The 20,049-nt window shown below is 45.3% G+C and overlaps 1 protein-coding gene across 1 annotated transcript in view; it reads right to left on the reverse strand.

Annotated features, from left to right (window-relative positions):
- Positions 1-20,049, reverse strand: part of LOC140204937 (SH3 and multiple ankyrin repeat domains protein 1-like) — a 209,392-nt gene that overhangs the window by 127,412 nt on the left and 61,931 nt on the right. The window contains exons 11-12 of the mRNA XM_072271919.1: positions 19,665-19,825; positions 2,348-2,461 (exon numbers count right to left, since the gene is read on the reverse strand). Of these exons, the coding sequence (XP_072128020.1) occupies positions 2,348-2,461; positions 19,665-19,825 (275 nt within the window). The remainder of the gene's footprint in view (positions 1-2,347; positions 2,462-19,664; positions 19,826-20,049) is intronic.

The following is a 20,049-nucleotide window of genomic DNA, read 5'->3' on the forward strand; positions in this document are numbered from 1 at the left end:
AGAGCCTACGCGGATCCCTACGCCATAGCCTGACGCGCACCCCTCCCAAAATGTAACTACGCGTCGCGGCAACGCAGACCGCAACAACTGTGATTGGTCCGCTTGGTAGCATGGCATTTCCTCCTACACTGCAATAGCTTCCCATTGGGCAACTGAAGGGCAGGGAAGGAACTCTGGCTGCAATCCTTTCCATAAAGCTTTACAGACCTCCGAAATTATGGAGGACACATTTCGCTTTTACGAAAAAAGACACTCGCTTTAAACTTGTTTACCCCAAGAAAGACTACCATGACCATGAAGCCTTGCGCGGGCAGGTGTGTGCACATGCGCGATGTGCGCAAATTGTAGAGTGACACAGACACACCAACGCACAAGTATAAATGCTCACAACGTACGTAGACCACTTGCGTAGGTTACGGCGTCCATTTGACGCAGAAGTATAAACCAGCCTTAAAGAGTATGCGCATTCTCCCTGTAACCACGTATGAGTCCCCTGCCACCCTGCCCAGGTGTTCTGGTTTCCCCCCACATTTCACAGACAGACGGTTAGGGCTAGGGCCAGTAATCTGTACGCATGCTATACTGGTGCCAGGAGCAGAGTGACACTTGCGGGCTGCCCCCAGCACATCCTCGGACTGTGTTAGTCGTTGACACAAAAACAATGCACTTCTCTGCACGTTTCCATGTTCTGATGCACATGTGACAAATAAAGCTATTTTTTAATCTTCAGTTTTAACTCCGAGACTGTTTGCTTATAGTTAGTCACAGCTATTGACGGAGAAATGCCACCATGTGGGTTTTAGTGATCGCATTAAAAGTGGAAACAAGAGTAAGTGTCTTCCCCTATTCCTTCTGGCCTACCCCATGAATGGTTGTGAGATGCTCAAAGGCTGATGTAAAGCAAACCGCCCATCCTGGTGATTTAACATGGCTAAGAACGTAGGTGTGTACTGGCCTTCATTAGTATGGAAGGAAAATGGAACTTTGAGCATTAATTTTGAGATGACTGGAATATGAAAACAATGATGTACTGCTGAGGCTTTATAAGGCATTCATAGGACAACATGGGGAGTATTGTGAGCCATTTAGGGCCCCATATCTAAGAACGGACGTGTTGGTATAGCAGGGGTTCCAGAGGAGGTAAAACTGCAGCAAGCTTCACCCCTTGAGCAAAACAAGACAACATAGATTTAGGGTCAGACAGGGAAAAGGATCAGCCATGATGAAATGGCAGAGCAGACTCAATGGGCTGAACGGCCTAACTCTGCACCTATGTGTTATGGAACTAGGATGATGTTGGCAGTGTGGTGAAGCTTGCAAGCTGCCCAGCACAATCTTCACTGATTTGATCTGATGCACAATGACATTCACTGTATGTTTCCGTGTACGTGCAACAAATAACGTTAATCTTCAATTTGACCCCTTGAGTTCCTCCAACAGATTCTTTGCTGGTGATTCCAGTATTTGCAGTTTCTGGCATCTCCAGACAGCTCTCCACGTTCCAATGGGACAATTCCGAAGGAACTTTACGCTGGATCTAGCCCGAGCTCCCCTAACTTAGGAGTGCTTGATGGGACACATAGAGGGAGTGTGACTCTGGATTTAACCCATAAACTTGGGACTGTTTGATGGGACAGTGGGGAACCTTTACTGTGTATCTAACCTGTATTCTCCTCACCAGGGAATGTGTGGTGTCGCAGTGTAGAGGGAGATTTCTCCTGTATCTAATTGGGTGTTCGCTGATCTGCTGTGTGTGTGTGTGTGTGTGTGCGTGTGTGTGTGTGTGTGTGGTGGGAAAATTCATAGGGATATTTATTATGGATCTTACCTCGGACTGTTTGATGCAGAGGGAACGTTACCCTGTTTCTAACATGTATTCCACTGATCTGGGAGTGTGTGGTGGGATGGTGCAGACGGACATTCACCCTATACCTAACCTGCGTTCTCCTCTCTTGGAAGAGTGTAATGGAGCAGTAAGGAGGGACATTTGCCTTGCATCTAACCTCAGTTGCCCTGATCTGGGACTGTGTGGTGGGGCAGCGCAGACGGACATTTACCCTGAATCTAACCGGTGTTCTCCTCACTTGGGTGTGTCTGATGGGACAGTTCATTGGGATATTTCCGCTCTATCAGAGTTCCTCTGCTCTGGGAGTCTGTGTTGGGATATTTGTCTGCCCAGGAACTGTTTGATGGGACAGGGTGGAGGGAGAATTCTTCCTCTCCCTCATCATCATTTGCCTGAAAGTCTTTCATATTGTCAGCGAGGATACAGCGTGTGTTCATTCTTTGCTCCAGTGCTGGTCTTTTCCCAGAACTCACATTCAATCAATATGAATGGTGAACTTACCGTGCTTGCTTTCCTGGGGTTTATTCGGCACCTCCTCCACATTCTCGGCAGGAAACCAGCCCGTCCGCCCTTTCACCGTGCCTTCCCAGAATCCCCTTTCTCCGATACTGAGGACTAAAAGAAAGACAATCCAAAGTCACAAAGCTTGTTGTAGACTGGTGTTTATACTCAGTTCTTCACAACTTTCCCAACTTTACTATCTCACCTCACATTATTCACCCTGTCCAGTCTGGTTCTCCATTCGCTCATGACTGATTTATTTGCCCTTTCAATCCCATTCTCCTACCTTCCCCTCCATAACCTTACGCCCTTACTAATCAAGAACATAAGAATATTAATTCCATAAGAAAGCAAGAATAAACCGGATTCTGAATCTGAACTGGGTTGGGCACAATGGTTATAACAGAGGGATTTCTTTAGCCACAGGGTGGTGAATCTGTGGAATTCATTGCCTAAAACGGCTGCAGAGGCCAAGTCATTGGGTATGTTTAAAGCAGAGGTTAATAGGTTCTTGGTTAGGAAGGGTGTCAAAGGTTATGGGGAGAAGGCAGGAGAATGGAGTTGAGAGGGATAATAAATCAGCCATGGCAGAATGGTGGAGCAGACTCGATGGGCTGAATAGCCTAATTCTGCTCCCATGTCTAATGGTCTTACAGCAATAAATGCTGGCTTTGCAAGTCACACCCAGCACTCGAGGAACGGATATACAAAGCAAAATCCAGGGAATTATTTGCTCTTGAAAGGCTTTGACTCGTACTTCAGACACCAGGCCTTTATCTTTCGACAAACCTCATCAAGATCGGCTCCCATTGGTTGCATTGCAAAGACAGAAAATAGCCTGTGTGTTTACCACATCAGCCTTGTTGTTGACATCTTACTTGAGGCTTCCCACAGTTTGGAGCCTCTGTTTTAAAGCTGGTTACGCAAATCGCCAGCCAGCCTGGACCATCCTTTTCTTCTGCCGGGTCTATTTTGGTCTGCTGTCTCCTGAAAACAATTTTTTTCTTGGAGAGTGTGCTGACGATGTCTTCGGAAACGAAGGACCCCAACGGGGATCGCTGAGCCAGTGGGGCTGGAGGGGATGGAGAGGTTGTCGATTGTTACTGCTTGCTCCAGACTGTTGCACAGACACTCCAGGGGTGACTCACCCTCTCGTTATACATGAATAACACCGAACGGGCCAATGTTTGCCCCCTCAAAGGGCAGACAGGGGTCAGAATGCTCCATTTCCTTCCTTGCCCTTTCAGAACATGATTATAGACCAGACATTGCCAGATACAACCTAGATAGTGGCTATGAAGGGGACGTTTCTTGATTAGGACCAGAGGGCACAGAGGAATTCTTTAGCCAGAGAGTGGTGAATCTGTGGAAGCCAAGTCATTGGGTATATTTACAACCGAAGTTGATAGGTTCTTGATTAGTAAAGGTGGCAAAGGTTACAGGGGAAGGCAGGTGAGTAGGGTTGAGAGGGATAATAAATCAGCCATGATAGGGTGGTGAAGAAAGCTTTTGGTATGCTGGCCTTTATAAATCAGAGCATTGAGTATAGGAGTTGGGATGTAATGTTAAAATTGTACAAGGCATTGGTGAGGCCAGATTTGGAGTATTGCGTACAGTTCTGGTCACCAAATTATAGGAAAGATGTCAACAAAACAGAGAGAGTACAGAGGAGGTTTACTAGAATGTTACCTGGGTTTCAGCACCTAAGTTACAGAGAAAGGTTGAACAAGTTAGGTCTTTATTCTTTGGAGCATAGAAGGTTGAGGGGGGACTTGACAGAGGTATTTAAAATTATGAGGGGGATAGATAGAGTTGACGTGGATAGGCTTTTTCCATTGAGAGTAGGGGAGATTCAAACAAGAGGACATGAGTTGAGAGTTAAGGGGCAAAAGTTTAGGGGTAACACGAGGGGGAACTTCTTTACTCAGAGGGTGGTAGCTGTGTGGAACGAGCTTCCAGTAGAAGAGGTAGATGCAGGTTTGATTTTGTCACTTTAAAAAAAATTGGCTAGGTATATGGACAGGAAAGGAATGGAGGGTTATGGGCTGAGTGCAGGTAGATGGGACTAGGTGAGAATAAGCGTTCAGCACGGACTAGAAGGGCTGAGATGGCCTGTTTCCATGCTGTAATTGTTATATGGTTATATGATAGAATGGCAGAGAAGACTCATTGGGCTGAAAGATCTAATTCTGCTCCTATGTTTTACAATCTTTTGGTCTCTCGACTGTCAGCACTTCACTGCCTCCCTCCTCCTCTCCTTCACAACAGAGGACAAACAATCTATTCACTCAATGTGCTGCACACAATTTGGAAATCCATTCAGGGGAGATTAAAGCCTAACCTGCAGAAAATACAACAGTACCATAGAAGAACAGACCCTTCAGACCACAATGCTGTGCCAAACTAATTAATCTCATAATCAAATGTCCACTTCACTTACCTCAACTCTGAACTGATTCCACAACCTACAGACTCACATTCAAGGATGCTACAACTCATGTTCTCAATATTATCCATAAATTGAAATGGAGACATCTCTTTCTCCCTTATTAGGGACAGAGAGAGCTTGTGGTATGTCGAATACCGGGTGAACACGTAGTCTTTGGAGTACTGCAAGTCTGTGTCTTTGCTGTTGCTTTTGCCATATGCTTGAGTGTTTGGTGGCGGGTGCCGATGCTTTTTTTTGCCGGTGGGGGGGGGGGCGGGAGGAGGGGGTAGCATTGCTTGCTGCCGCTTTCAAGCAGGAGGGAGGGGTGCTGGGGGGGGACTTTGGCGTTCTAACATTTAACTGTCATTCATTCTTTAGGGCACTCCTCTGTTTTCGTAGATGGTTGCAAAGAAAAAGCATTTCAGGATGTACATTGTATATATTTCTCTGACATTAAATGGACCTTTGAAACTCTTGAAACTTTTGAAATTTTTCTTCTTTTAAGACCATAAGGCATAGGAGTAGAATTAGGCCATTCAGCCCATCGACTCTGTGCAGTTGTTCTGTCAGGGCTAATTTATTATCCTTCTCAACCCCATTCTTTACCCTCTCATTATAACTTTTGAAGCCCTTACTAATTAAGAACCATTCAACTTCCACTTAAATTTTACCCACAGCTGTCTGTGGCAATAAGTCCACAAATTCATTACCTTCTGGCTAAAGACATTCCCCCTCATCTCTGTTCAGAATAGACGTCTCTCTGTTCTGAGCATGTGCCTTCTGGTCCCAGAATCCCCCACCGTAGGAAACATCCACTCTATCTAGGCCTCTCAGTATTGGATAGGTTTCAATGTGATCCCCCATCATTCTTCTAAACTCCAGTGAGTACGGGCACAGAGTCATGAAATGTTCCTCATACTTTGTTCCTGGAATCATTCTCGTGAACTTCATCTGGCCATTCTCTAATGCCAGGAGACACTTTTTTAGATAGGGGCCCAAAACTGCTCACAATGCTCCCAGTGCTGTCCGACCAATGTCATATAAAACTTCAGCATATAGTCCAGACCTCTTGAAATGAATGCTAACATTGCATTTACCTTCCTTACCACAAACTCAACCTGCTAATTAACCTTCAGAGAATCCTGCATGAGGACTTCCAAGTCCATTTGCACTTCTGATTTTTAAATTGACTTCCAATTTAGAAAATTGTCTATGCCTTTATTCCTTCTACCAAAGTGCATGACCATACACCTCTCTACACTATATTCCATCCACCACTTCCTTATCCCCTCTCCTGATCTAAGTCTTTCTGCAGACTCCCTGCTTCCTCAACACTACCTGCCCCTCCATTATCTTCATATCATCCACAAACTTGGCCAAAAAGCCATCGATTCCATGATCTAAATCATTGACATATAACATGGAAAGAAGCATTACCAAGACCGACCTCGGAAATACCATTAGTCATCAGCTGCCACCCAGAAAAGGCCCCCTGTATTCACGCTCAGCTGTCAGTCAACCAATCTTCTATCCATGCAAGTATCCTTCCTGTGAAATCATGCGCTCTGAGCAGCCTCATGTGTGGCACCTTGTCAAAGGCCTCTTGAAAATCTAAGTAAACAACATCCACTGACTCATTTTTGTTTATCCTGCCTGTTATTTCCACAAAGGATTCCAACAGATTTGTCAGGCAAAATTTCCCCTTAAGGAAACCATAGTGACTTTGGCTATTTTATCATCATTCTCCAAGTACCCCGAAACCTTATACTTAGTAATGGACTCAGGCTCCACTCTTAAAGAGTGGAATGACATCTGCAATTTTCCAGTTCTTCAGAACCGTTCCAGAATCTTGTGATTCCTCTACAATCTCTTCAGCTATCTCCATCAGAAACCTGGGGTGTAGTCCATCTGGTCCAGCTGACTTATCTATCTTCAGACTTTTCAGTTTCCCAAGAACCTTCTCTCTAGTAATAGCAACTACACTCATGTCTGCCCTCTGACACTCTCAAATTTCTGGCACACTGCTCATGTCTTCTACAGTGAAGACTGACACAAAATACTTAGTAAATTTGTCCCCTAATACTCCAGCGTCATTTTCTAGGTGTCTGATATCTACCCTCACCTCTCTTTAAGTCTTTATATATCTGATAAAACTTTTGGTACTCTCTTGTATATTTTTGGCTAGCTTACCTTTATATTTCTTCTTTTCACTTTTTGAGGCTTTTTTTAGTTACCTTCTGTTGGCTTTTATATGCTTCTCAATCTTCTAAATTCCCACAAATTTTACCATATATGTGCCATCTCTTTTGCTTTAATGCTATCTTTGACTTCTCTTGTCAGCCACGATTGCATCATCATTTTAGAATACTTCATCTTTGGAATGTACTACATCTATCCTGCCTACATCTATCCTGCACCTTCCAAGTTGCTCCCAGAAAGTCTACCCATTGCTGTTCTGTAATCATCCCTACTAGTGTCCCCTTCCAATCTGCTTTAGCTAGCTCCTCTCTCACCCCTCTGTAATCCCCTTTACTCCACTGTAATACTGATTTCAGCTTCTCTCTCTCTCTCTCACTGCAGGGTGAATTCTGTCATAATGATGACAGTCTCCTTAAGAGTTCCTTTACCTTAGGCTCCCTAAGTAAATCTGGGCAGTCTTTAGCACATATGCTGTTTGCTGGTCTTTATTTATGCATATTTTTTCATAAATTTTATTGAACTTCCTTATTTTTCTGTAAATACCTGAACATGAATATTAATGTAGTATACGGTAACATCATGTACTTTGATAAGAAAATTTACTCTTTGACCTAAACTAATCCTTTCTGCCAATGCAATGTTCATCTCCTTCCATTTCCTGCAAACTCAAGCCACTGTATACAAGCCTCCTGAGCACCTCGATTGTACCTGCCTCCACCACCAGTCCTGGCAGCACATTCCAAGCGTCCATCACTCTCTTGTGTAAATGGTTCAATCCCGACCTCTGCTGCTATCCGTGCAGAGTTTGCAAGTTCTCCCTGCGACTGTGTGGGTCTCCCCCGGGTGCTTGAGTTCCCTCCCACATCCCAAGGACGTGCAGTTTTGTGGGTTAACTGTCCCCTGTAAATCCCCCCAAGAGTACAGTAGCGTAACAGTTAGCATAACACCCTACAACACCAGCAACCCGGATTCAGTACCCGCTGCCGTCTGTATGAAGTTTGTACGTTCTCCCCGTGACCACAAGGGTTTCCACCGGATGCTCTAGCTTCCTCCCACATTCCAATGACGCGCAGTTAGTGTTACTAAGTTGTGGGCATGCTACGTTGGTGTCGAAGTGCGGTAACGCTTATGGGATGCTCGGACTGACTGAGTCTTTGAAGCAAAACATCCGCACTTCTCTGTAAGTTTCAATGTAAATGTGACAAGTAAAACTTATCTTATTTTGCATGTAAGTGAGTACAGAAATCGAGGTGAGGGTTGATGGGAGTGAGGGGAGAATAAAATGGGATTAGTGCAAATGAATGGCTGATGGTAGTACAGACTTGGTGGGCTGAAGGGCCTGTTCTGCGCCGAATCTCTCTACAACTCGATGGCATGTGGTCGTGGCAAAGAAACTACAGACATAGAAAATGATAGGGAGGGGGAAAGAGTTGGGGTAACTTTGTAAAGTTCAAGGAGAATGGGAGATGAAGAGCTGAAAGAAGGGTGAGGAGTATGAGACGGGGAGGATGGGAAGATGGTGACTAAAGTACCATATACACTAGAGATTCTGCAGATGCCGGAAATCTTGAGGAACGTGGCACAGGATGCTGGAGGAATTCTGCAGCATCTACGGAGAGAATTTAAACAGTCGACGGTTCGGGGAGGGACCCTTCACCGGGACCAAAAGAAGCCCCATTTGTTCTGAGAGTGGAGGTGGGGAGTGTGGGGAACACCGTGGGAGCTGACCACACACTGGAGGAGCTGTGCTGCAGAGGGCAGGACCACGATCAGGAGGTTGGGAGGAAGCTGTGCAAGAGTGAAACCAGGCACAGACTGGGAAGTAGAATCATGGAGTCACAGAATGCTACAGTACTGCAAGAGGGCCTTCGGCCCATCTCACCCATGCCAACCCATTATTTTGCCTAGTCCCATTGACCACAGCACTCCCTTCCAAACACATACCCAAATTTCTCTTAAGTGTTGAAATCAAACTCGTTCCTCCTACTTCGGCTGGCAGCTCAATCCACACTCTCACAACCTCTGAGCGAAGGAAGCCTCCCCCGCCCCCCCCACCCCAACCCCCTCGGGTTCCTCTGGAACACTTCACCTTTCACCCTCAACCCGTGACCTCCACTTCCTGGCCTCGCGCACTCCCGGTGGATACGGGAGCGTGGCCGTTGCAGAGGTGAATTGCAGAAATGAGCATTTCTCCCCAGTCTGACCTCCTCACCTGGTGCGAGCTTGGTTCCCATGGCAACTGCTGAACAAGAGCTGGTGGGTGACATGAGCTGCTGGGAGGGCTGGCTGCAGAGGTGCCTGGCTTTGTCAACTACTGCACGCTGGGCTGGTGAGAGAAATGAATGGAGGGAGTGGCACTGGGCTGTTCAGATCCACCGTTGCCATGGTAAACTCCGAAGGTTAACGTTTCCATGGCAACCTCGCAGGGTTAGTGGCTGCTGCGCACAGCAGGAGCAGGGCAGCAGAGTAGTAGAGCCGCTGCCTCGCGGCTGCAGAGGCCAGGGTTCAATCCCGACCTCCACCGCTGTCTGCGTGCGGAGTTTGCACGTCTCCCTGGGACCGTAATGGCTTCCCCCAGATGCTTGGTTTCCTCCCACCTCCCAAAGATCTGTGGCTCGCTGAGTTAATTGGCCAATGTAAATTGCCCCCAGTGGGTGGGTAATATCTGGGGGAAGTTGATTGGAATTTTATTTTTATTTTTATTTAGAGATGCAGCGTGTAACAGGCTGTTCCGACCCACCGAACTGCACCACCCAGTAATCCAACGGATTTTAACCCTAGCCTAATCACAGGATTTCCAATCACTAATTAACCTGCTAACCGGTACATTTTTGGACTGTGGGAAGCACAAAGAGCACCCAGACAAAACCCATGCACACACGAGGAGGAACATACCAATTTCCTCACGGAGGATGCCAGAATTGAAGTCCTAAACTCCAACACCCTGAGCCGTAATGGCGTTGGGCCGACAGTATGTGGGGACTTCAGCGAGTTTCTGCAGATGTATCGTGCAGAGAATTCTGCATCACCGTCCGGTATGGAGGCATCAACGCACAGGATCTTAAAAAAATAAAGCCGCAGAGGGTTCTGACTCAGCCAGCTTCATCAAGGAGAGTACCCTCGTCGCCATCGAGGACATCCTCAAACAGTCATGCCTCAGAAAAATAGCATCCATCATGAAGGACCACCATCACCCAGGACCTGAAATCTTCTCATTACTACCACCAAGGAGGAGATGCAGGAGCCTGAAGACACTCCCTCAACATTTTAGTAACAGCACCTCTGCCTTCAGTTTTCTGAATGAAGGAACGTTCGTGGCAATCTGGAAGTCCTGCACACTCTTCCCTGGAAAGGGTCTGGCGATGAAGGAATCGGGGGAGTCTGATTCCTCACAAATGGCTACAGATGCACTACGTAGAGTAGTCTAACTGGTTGCATCACCACCTGGTATGAAGGGGCCGCTGTGCAGGATTGGAAGAAGCTGCAAAGGGTTGTAAACTCAGCCAGCTCCATCATGGGCGCTAGCTTTCCCGGCATCGAGGATATCGGCAAAAGACGATACCTCAAAAAGGAATCATCTATCATGATGGACCCTAACCATCTGGGACATGCCCTCTTCTCATTACTACCATCAGACAGGAGGTACAGGACCCTGAAGGCTCACAGTCAACACTTCAGGAACAGTTTCTTCCCCTCTGCCATCAGATTTATGAACTATCCATGAATACTACCTCACCATTTTGCTCTGTTTGTGCACGATTTACTTAACCATAACCATAGAAACCATAGAAACTACAGCACAGAAACAGGCCTTTTGGCCCTTCTTGGCTGTGCCGAACCATTTTCTGCCTAGTCCCACTGACCTGCACACGGACCATATCCCTCCATACACCTCCCATCCATGTATCTGTCCAATTTATTCTTAAATGTTAAAAAAGAACCCGCATTTACCACCTCGTCTGGCAGCTCATTCCATACTCCCACCACTCTCTGTGTGGAGAAGCCCCTCCTAATGTTCCCTTTAAACTTTTCCCCCCTCACCCTTAACCCATGTCCTCTGGTTTTTTTCTCCCCTTGCCTCAGCGGAAAAAGCCTGCTTGCATTCACTCTATCTATACCCATCATAATTTTATATACCTCTATCAAATCTCCCCACATTCTTCTACGCTCCAGGGAATAAAGTCCTAACCTATTCAACCTTTCTCTGTAACTGAGTTTCTCAAGTCCCGGCAACATCCTTGTAAACCTTCTCTGCACTCTTTCAACCTTATTTATATCCTTCCTGTAATTTGATGACCAAAACTGAACACAATACTCCAGATTCGGCCTCACCAATGCCTTATACAACCTCATCATAACATTCCAGCTCTTATACTCAATACTTCGATTAATAAAGGCCAATGTACCAAAAGCTCTCTTTACGACCCTATCTACCTGTGACAACACTTTTAGGGAATTTTGTATCTGTATTCCCAGATCCTTCTGTTCCACTGCACTCCTCAGTGCCTTACCATTTACCCTGTATGTTCTATGTTGGTTTGTCCTTCCAATGTGCAATACCTCACACTTGTCAGTATTAAACTCCATCTGCCATTTTTCAGCCCATTTTTCCAGATGGTCCAAGTCCCTCTGCAGGCTCTGAAAATCTTCCTCACTGTCTACTACACCTCCAATCTTTGTATCATCAGCAAACTTGCTGATCCAATTTACCACATTATCATCCAGATCATTAATATAGATGACAAATAACAATGGACCCAGCACTGATCCCTGTGGCACACCACTAGTCACAGGCCTCCACTCAGAGAAGCAATTCTCTACCATCACTCTCTGGCTTCTTCCATCGAGCCAATGTCTAATCCAATTTACCACCTCTCCATGTATACCTAGCGACTGAATTTTCCTAACTAACCTCCCATGCGGGACCTTGTCAAAGGCCTCACTGAAGTCCATGTAGACAATATCCACTGCCTTCCCTTCATCCACTTTCCTGGTAACCTCCTCGAAAAACTCCAACAGATTGGTCAAACATGACCTACCACGCACAAAGCCATGTTGACTCTCCCTAATAAGCCCCTGTCTATCCAAATGCTTGTAGATTCTGTCTCTTAGTACTCCCTCCAATAACTTACCTACTACTGATGTTAAACTCACCAGCCTATAATTTCCCGGATTACTTTTCGATCCTTTTTTAAACAACGGAACAACATGAGCCACTCTCCAATCCTCTGGCACTTCACCCGTAGACAGCGACATTTTAAGTATTTCTGCCAGGGCCCCCGCAATTTCAACACTAGTCTCCTTCAAGGTCCGAGGGAACACTCTGTCAGGTCCCGGGGATTTATCCACTTTAATTTTCCTCAAGACAGCAAGCACCTCCTCCTTTTCAATCTGTACACTTTCCATGGTCTCACTACTTGATTCCCTCAATTCCATAGGTTTCATGCCAGCTTCCTTAGTAAATACAGACACAAAAAACCTATTTAAGATCTCCCCCATTTCCTTTGGTTCCGCACAAAGCCGACCACTCTGATCTTCAAGAGGACCAATTTTATCCCTCACAATCCTTTTGCTCTTAATATACTTGTAAAAGCTCTTTGGATTATCCTTCACTTTGACTGCCAAGGCAACTTCGTGTCTTCTTTTAGCCCTCCTGATTTCTTTCTTAAGTATTTTTTTGCACTTCTTATACTCCTCAAGCACCTGATTTACCCCCTGTTTCCTATACATTTCATACAACTCCCTCTTCTTTTTTATCAGAGTTGCAATATCCCTTGAGAACCAAGATTCCTTATTCCTATTCAATTTGCCTTTAATCCTGACAGGAACATACAAACCCTGCACTCTCAAAATTTCCCCTTTGAAGGCTTCCCACCTACCAATCACATCTTTGCCAGAGAACAACCTGTCCCAGTCCACGCTTTTTAGATCCTTTCTCATTTCTTCAAATTTGGCCTTCTTCCAGTTCAGAACCTCAACCCTAGGACCAGATCTATCCTTGTCCATGACCAAATTGAAACTAATGGTGTTATGATCACTGGAACCAAAGTGCTCCCCTACACAGACTTCTGTCACTTGCCCTAATTTGTTACCTAACAGGAGATCCAATATTGCATCCCCTCTAGTTGGTCCCTCTATATATTGATTTAGAAAACTTTCCTGAACACATTTTCCAAACTCTAAACCATCTAGACCCCTAACAGTATGGGAGTCCCAATCAATGTATGGAAAATTAAAATCCCCTACCACCACAACTTTATGTTTCCTGCAGTTGCCTGCTATCTCTCTGCAGATTTGCTCTTCCAAGTCTCGTTGACTATTGGGTGGTCTGTAATACAATCCCACTAAAATACTTATTTTATTATATATTATTATTAATTTACGATTATATTTTAATTTTTATGTATTGCACTGTACTGCTGCAACAAAACAACAAATTTCACAATGTGTCAGCGACTGGTCTGAGCAAGGGCCACAGACCAAAAACGCTGACTACTTCTCTCTCCACCGTCGCTGCCTGCCCTGCCGAGTCTTTCCAGCATCTCCTGCTTTTGCTTTCAGATTTTCAGCAGCTCTAGGTTTTTTCCTCCATTTGATCGATTAAAAAAAAATAGAGTGCAGAAAAAGAAATGGGTGGGTGGAACACATGAGATAGAGAAAGAGAAAGGAAGAGAGAGAGAGAGAGAGAGAAAAGAAAAAGATCAAGCGAAACATAGATTGCCAAATTAATAAAATGGGGAAAGTAAGGGAAGGAAAGGAGAAGGATTTTTGAAGCAGCAACAAGTATAGAAGAGAGAAAGAACGATGGAGAGCAAGGAAAGGAGAGAGCAAATATTCTCTATATGGTCACAGTAGCCTCATTTATCAGTGTATAGGAGAAGAGAAGATAAAACCTGGGCACCAGGCAGCCGCCACAGCAACCAGAGGGCAGCTCTGTGATGGAACTCACTTCCTTGGGCCCAAGGGGCTTGTTGCTAGCCTCAGATTATAGACTGAAAGATTAGTTTTATTTGTCACACATACATTGAAACATCGAAACACACAGTGAAATGCCCCATTTGTGTTAATGACTAACACAGTCCAAGAATGTGCTGGGCATAACCTGCCAAGTGTCGACTCACTCCTCACTCACAGCATGCCCAAAGTTTACTAATCCTAACCTGCGCGTCTTTTGAACATGGCAGGAAACTGGAGCACCTGGAGGAAACCTATAAGGTCATGATGAGAATATACAAGCTCCTTACAGACAGCAGCAGGAATTGAACCCCGATCAGTAATTGCTAGCGCTGTAAAGCAATTGCTCTAACCAGTACGCTACTGCACCGCTGTTGCATTCAAAGACTCCACTTCCATCTCCTTATGAGGAAGAGTTCCAAAAGCAATATTCAGAGTAAACATTTTGCCTCATCTTAAACAGTCAACACCTTGCTTTCGAGCACTGGCCTCCTACCTCGAGATCCCACCATGAGGAAAGATCTCAGACTCCACCCTGTCAACTCCAGTAGATCCATACAATCTTCCCTCAAAAGACAACCCTCCCATTCCAAGTATTTCAAGTTAAACCTTCCCTGAACAGTTTCCAACACTCTGTTGGACTGGGCTGTAGAATTGTTTTTTCTTTAGTACTTTAATGTTCCCATGCTTGTTTGTATGTTATATAATAAATGTATACGTATAAACACAAGAAAGTCTGAAGATTCCAGAAATTCAAAGCAACACACAGAAAATGCTGTTGGAACTCAGCAGGTCAGGCAGCATCTATGGAAGTGAATGAACAGTCAATGTTTCAGGCTGAGACTCTTCTTCAGTACTGGTAAGGAAAGAAGACACTGGAATGAAAAGGTGTGTGGAAAGGAAGGTGATGGGTGAAGCTAGGTGGGTAGGAAAGGTAAAGAGCTGGAGAGGGAGGAATCTGATGGGGAAGGAGAGTGGACCACAGGAGAAAAGGAAGGAGGATAGGCACCGGGGGAGGTGATATGCAGGTGAGAAGAGGTAAGAGAACAGAGTGGAGAAAATAAGAAAAGGGGAGGGGGAGTGAATTTTTACCAGAAGGAGAAATTGGTATCCATGTCATCAGGTTGAAGGCTACCCAGATGGAATATAAGATATTGCTCCTCATAATGACCCCATCGTGGTACAAGAGGCGGCCTTGGACTGACGTGTCAGAATGGGAAATGAAATATTTGGCCACCAGTAAGTTCCACTTTTGGTGGATGGAGCAAAATTGCTTGACGAAGTATCCCCCCCAATTTACAACCAGTCTCATCAATGTGAGAAGACCACATCAGGAGCATTCCAGCAGATTCGCAGGTGGAGAATTATTGTTCTGCCCTTCAGATAACTAGTTTGTTTTTAAGCACATTCAGCTTTTATTTTAATGAGCGGTTTCAGATCTGTATTAGGTCACTTCCTGTGCAGTCAGGAAGTAGTGAGTAGGAAAGCACATTGGCTGGCAGAAGGATGGAGGTTCACCTTAGGAGCAGAAGAAGATTCTACCTAAAGCCATCCTCTTGTTTCCCCAGCAGAAGCTTTGCTTGTAAGTTGATGTTATATTGTTTAGGAGTTAATCCAAAGGTTTTACACAAAACAGAACATTATCTTTGAGTTTATTAGGCACTAACCTAGATACTAACGGTTTACGCATACTATTTACCTGTGGTATTTACTTGTCAGAATCTTATAATCTTTACCTGCAAGAAACTTACTTGTCTGTGTATATTTACTTGTGTGAATGGAACAATGTGAAAAATTGCCCTGTTTTTGTTTTTCTCAGTTTCACTCCTTATTCACCATTGAGTCTGCCATGAACCCAAGGAGACAGGAGGCTACACTCTGACCCTCATGTCATTTCTGAATGGAGTATGGCTGACTGTCTAGTTGATGTTACAACACCTCAGCAATAGTTATGTGTCTGTAATTGTTCAGTACATTTTCTAGTAATTACAGTGCAGTTGTTTCCGTATTTTTCTGGAAACTTAATAGTAGCAGGTGTCACACCACTTGAATCTGGCTATTTTATGGGTTAATTGTTATGACTAGAATTTTTGTTATCTCTTGTCTTGAGTACGAGATGACTAGACTACTTTTTCCTTTGTCTTTTATTGTTCATTCTTTGTTTATCTCATACTTAAATGTAACAAAGAACCTCTGGATCGGAAAAGCATCAGAATCCAACAACTCTATTGATCTTCATTAAATAAAGAGACCAGCACCGTATCTGTGCTCTGGATGAGGTATCCACAATACTCTACTGAACTGATACACAAACTCTTTACTCCCCAGGTAACAGCTCAGTAGCTTTCCTAAGTACTTATCATACCTACATACTTGCCACTTGTGTCACATGCACTTGGTCACAGAGGTTTATAAGAATATAAGACACAGGAGCAGAATTAGGCCGTTCAGCCATCGATTGTGCTCTGCCATTAATTCATAGCTTTGTTGTTTTCCCTTTTAACACGGTTCTCTTCCCTTCTCCCTGTAACCTTTGACGCCCTCGCTAATCAACCTCTGATTTAAATATACCCATTGCCTCGGCCTCCACAACTGTCTGTGGCAATGAATTCCACAGATTCACCACCCACTGGCGAAAGAAATTCCTCCTCATCTCTGTTCTAAAGGGACGTCCTTGTATTCTGAAGCTGTGCCTTCTGGCTGCCCATCATTGGAGACATCCTCTCAATGTTCACTCTATCTAGTCCTTCAATATTCCATAGATCTTAATGAGATCCCCCTTCACCCTTCTAAACTCCAGTCAGTACAATCTAATGCACTAAAGTTTAAGCAGCTGCTCAGTGGTTACTTGCTCTTTTTATAAAATTTATTTTGAAATCCAGCATGGTAACAGGCCCACGCCATACAATTACACCCACGTGCCAACTAACCTACTAATCCGCATTTGGAATTTGGGAGGAAAATTGAGCACCCAGAGCAAACCCATACAGTCACAGGGAGAATGTACAAGCTTCTCATAGACACTGATGGAAATTGAACCCAGGCCACTGTAATAGCGTCATGCTAACTTCTACACAGCAATTCTAGCCCTGCATCTCAGCTCTCTGCTACCCCACGAATCATCCCTCAGTTCCTCTCCATAGCAAGCCAATTGATCCCACATTTCTACAGTGGAAGACTCTCCATCCAGATCACTAGAGTATTCCGCATCTGAGGAGGATCATGGGGCCCAGGTGATGATTTGAACCATGACCCGAAGTGCGATTTGAACCACGACGCAATCTGGTGTGTTACAAACCACAGGTCCTTCTGAAACTATTTCAGGTGTTGGAACTCACAGACAGCGCAATAAAAACTCTGATAATCTGCTCTAATCATTCGGAAGGTCTGACCGATTAGCATGGGCGGGGTGTGTGGTGGGTGCGTAGTGGAGAGTGAGGAAGGCTTGTAAAAATTGCAGGGGGATCTGGACCAGCTGGGAAAATGGGCTGAAACTGGCAGATGGAATTTAATGCAGTCAAATGTGAGCTGTTGCACTTTGGGAAGACAAACTGAGGTAGGACTTTCACAGTCAGCAACAGGGCACTGAGGAGTGTAATAGAACAGAAGGATCTGGGATTACAGATCAATAATTCCTTGAAAAGATGCCACAGGTAAATAAGGTCATAAAAAGAGCTTTTAGCATTCTGGCCTTCATAAATCATAATACTGAGAAAAGAAGTTGGGATGTTAGGTTGAAGTAGTATAAGATGTTGGTGAGGCCTAATTTGGACTATTGTGTGCAGTTCTGGGCACCTAACTACAGGAAAGTTGTCATTAAGTTTGAAAGCGTACAGAGAAAATTTACAAGGAGGTTGCTGGGACTTGAGGACCTGAGTTATAGGGAAAGGATGAATAGGTGAGGACTTGACTTCTTGGAGGGTAGGAGAATGAGGGGAGATTTGATAGAGGTATACAAATTTACATAGGGTATAGATAGGGTAAATGCAAGCAGGCTTTTTCCACCAAGGTTGGGTGGGATGAGAGCTAGGGGTCATGGGTTAAGGGTGAAAGGTGAAATGTATAAGGGGAACTACTTGACTCAGAGGACGGTGCAAGTGTGGAACAAGTGCCAGTGGAAATGGTGGATGCAGGTTTGATTTCAAAATTTAACAGAAGTTTGGATAGGTACATGGATGAGAGGGGTATGGAGGACTATGGTCCAGGTGCGGGTCAATGGGACTAGGCAAAGTAACAGCTCACTGTGTACTAGATGGGGTGATAGACCTGCTTCTGTGCCGTAATGCTCTATGACTCTGCCTCACCAGATGATTCTGGACCTTATTCCCACACTCTCCAAGTTCACCTGGATTGGCTGGCCAAGCTCCACTAAAAGCTGGTGACACCAGAGACCTACACAGATACTGGAACCTGGAGTAACAATCAAAGCCCTGGGGAAAATCAGCGAGCCAGGGTATCTCTCTCCACAGATACTGCCTGACCTGCTGATTTCCTGCAGCGCTTTGTGTACAGCACACTAGCGTAACGTTTTACAGCACCAGCGATCGAAGCTCAATTCCCACTGCCGTCTGTAAGGAGTTTGTACATTTTCCCCACGATCACATGGGTTTTCTCCGGGTGCTCTGATTTCCTCCCACATTCCTAAGTTATTTTGGCGCCAGAAGCACTTGTGGGCAGCCTCCAGCACTTCCTCGGACTGTGATGGTCGTCAACACAAATAACACATGTCACTGTATGTTTCGATGATTTGATGGAAACGTAAGTAAAGCTAATCTTTTGTTTTTGCAACACGCAAAAAATGCTGGTGAACACTGCAGGCCAGGCAGCATCTATAGGAAGAGGTACAGTCGACGTTACTGTCAAGATGAAGCCACACTCAGGTTGGAGGAACAACACCTTATATTCCATCTGGGTATCCTCCAAACTGATGGCATGAACATTGACTTCTCTAACTTCCGTTAATGCCCCACCTCCCCTTCATATCCCATCTCTTATTTATTTTTTTTTTCTTTTCCCTTTTTTTCCTCTCTTTTTTCTCCCTCTGTCCCTCTCACTATAACTGCTTGCCCATCCTCTGGGCTTCCCCCCCTCCCCCTTTCTTTCTCCCTAGGCCTCCCGTCCCATGATCCTCTCCCTTCTCCAGCCTGGTATCCCTTTTGCCAACCAACTTTCCAGCTCTTGGCTCCATCCCTCTCCCTCCTGTCTTCTCCTATCATTTCAGATCTCCCCCTTCCCCTCCCACTTTCAAATCTCTTACTATCTCTTCTTTCAGTTAGTCCTAACGAGGGGTCTTGGCCCTTAACGTCGACTGTACCTCTTCCTATAGATGCTGCCTGGCCTGCTGCATTCACCAGCATTTTTTGTGTGTGTTGCTTGAATTTTCAGCATCTGCAGATTTCCTCGTGTTTGTTTTTTTTTTTTGCTTTCTGCTCCAATGAAACGTGACTGTGTGATACCTGTCTAAAAGCATGTTTGGTCACGAATGGAATAACAGCCAATGGTCTAGAAAACCTGACAGCTTATCCCGGGCTAACAGGATTATTGGAGTATTGTTATAGGTGTGCAGTGATGTGGTAAACGCAGGCACCTGCCACAATCTAACAACATTTACCGTAGTTTCACTGAAAGGATGAAGATTGGCCATGGCACAGAAGGATGCCGGCCCAGGGGGACAGACCAGACAGACTTGTTGGGACAAGCAACAACATATTTGCTCTTTGCCCTCCCAGCACAAACCTTTGACCTTTTCACCCTTGTTGAGCTGGATTTCCCCTTCTCCCTGCGGCTGGTACGACTTCACCACCATGAAGACTCTTCCGGGGACAGCGGTGTACAACTTGCGCTTTACGCCACGGCCCAGCGTGCTGCCTGCCGAGTCCTTGCTCCCCATCGCTGAGCTGCAAACGAAGATGGACGTCAGGCTCGGGATAGCCGGGGGGGGGGGGGGCGGGTGCGCGAGGTAGAAGGGGCAGAGACAGAGAAGGAGGCGGTGTGGGACAGAGAGAGGTTGAGACGGAGATGGAGAGGGCGGAGAGACAAAGACAGAGTGTGGAACCGCCTGTGCCAACCATGATGCCAATTTAAATTAATCCCATCTGCTTGCAAATATCCCTCTTTGTGT

This window comes from Mobula birostris, chromosome 11, assembly GCF_030028105.1.
Source record: "Mobula birostris isolate sMobBir1 chromosome 11, sMobBir1.hap1, whole genome shotgun sequence".
Classification (NCBI taxonomy): domain Eukaryota; kingdom Metazoa; phylum Chordata; class Chondrichthyes; order Myliobatiformes; family Myliobatidae; genus Mobula; species Mobula birostris.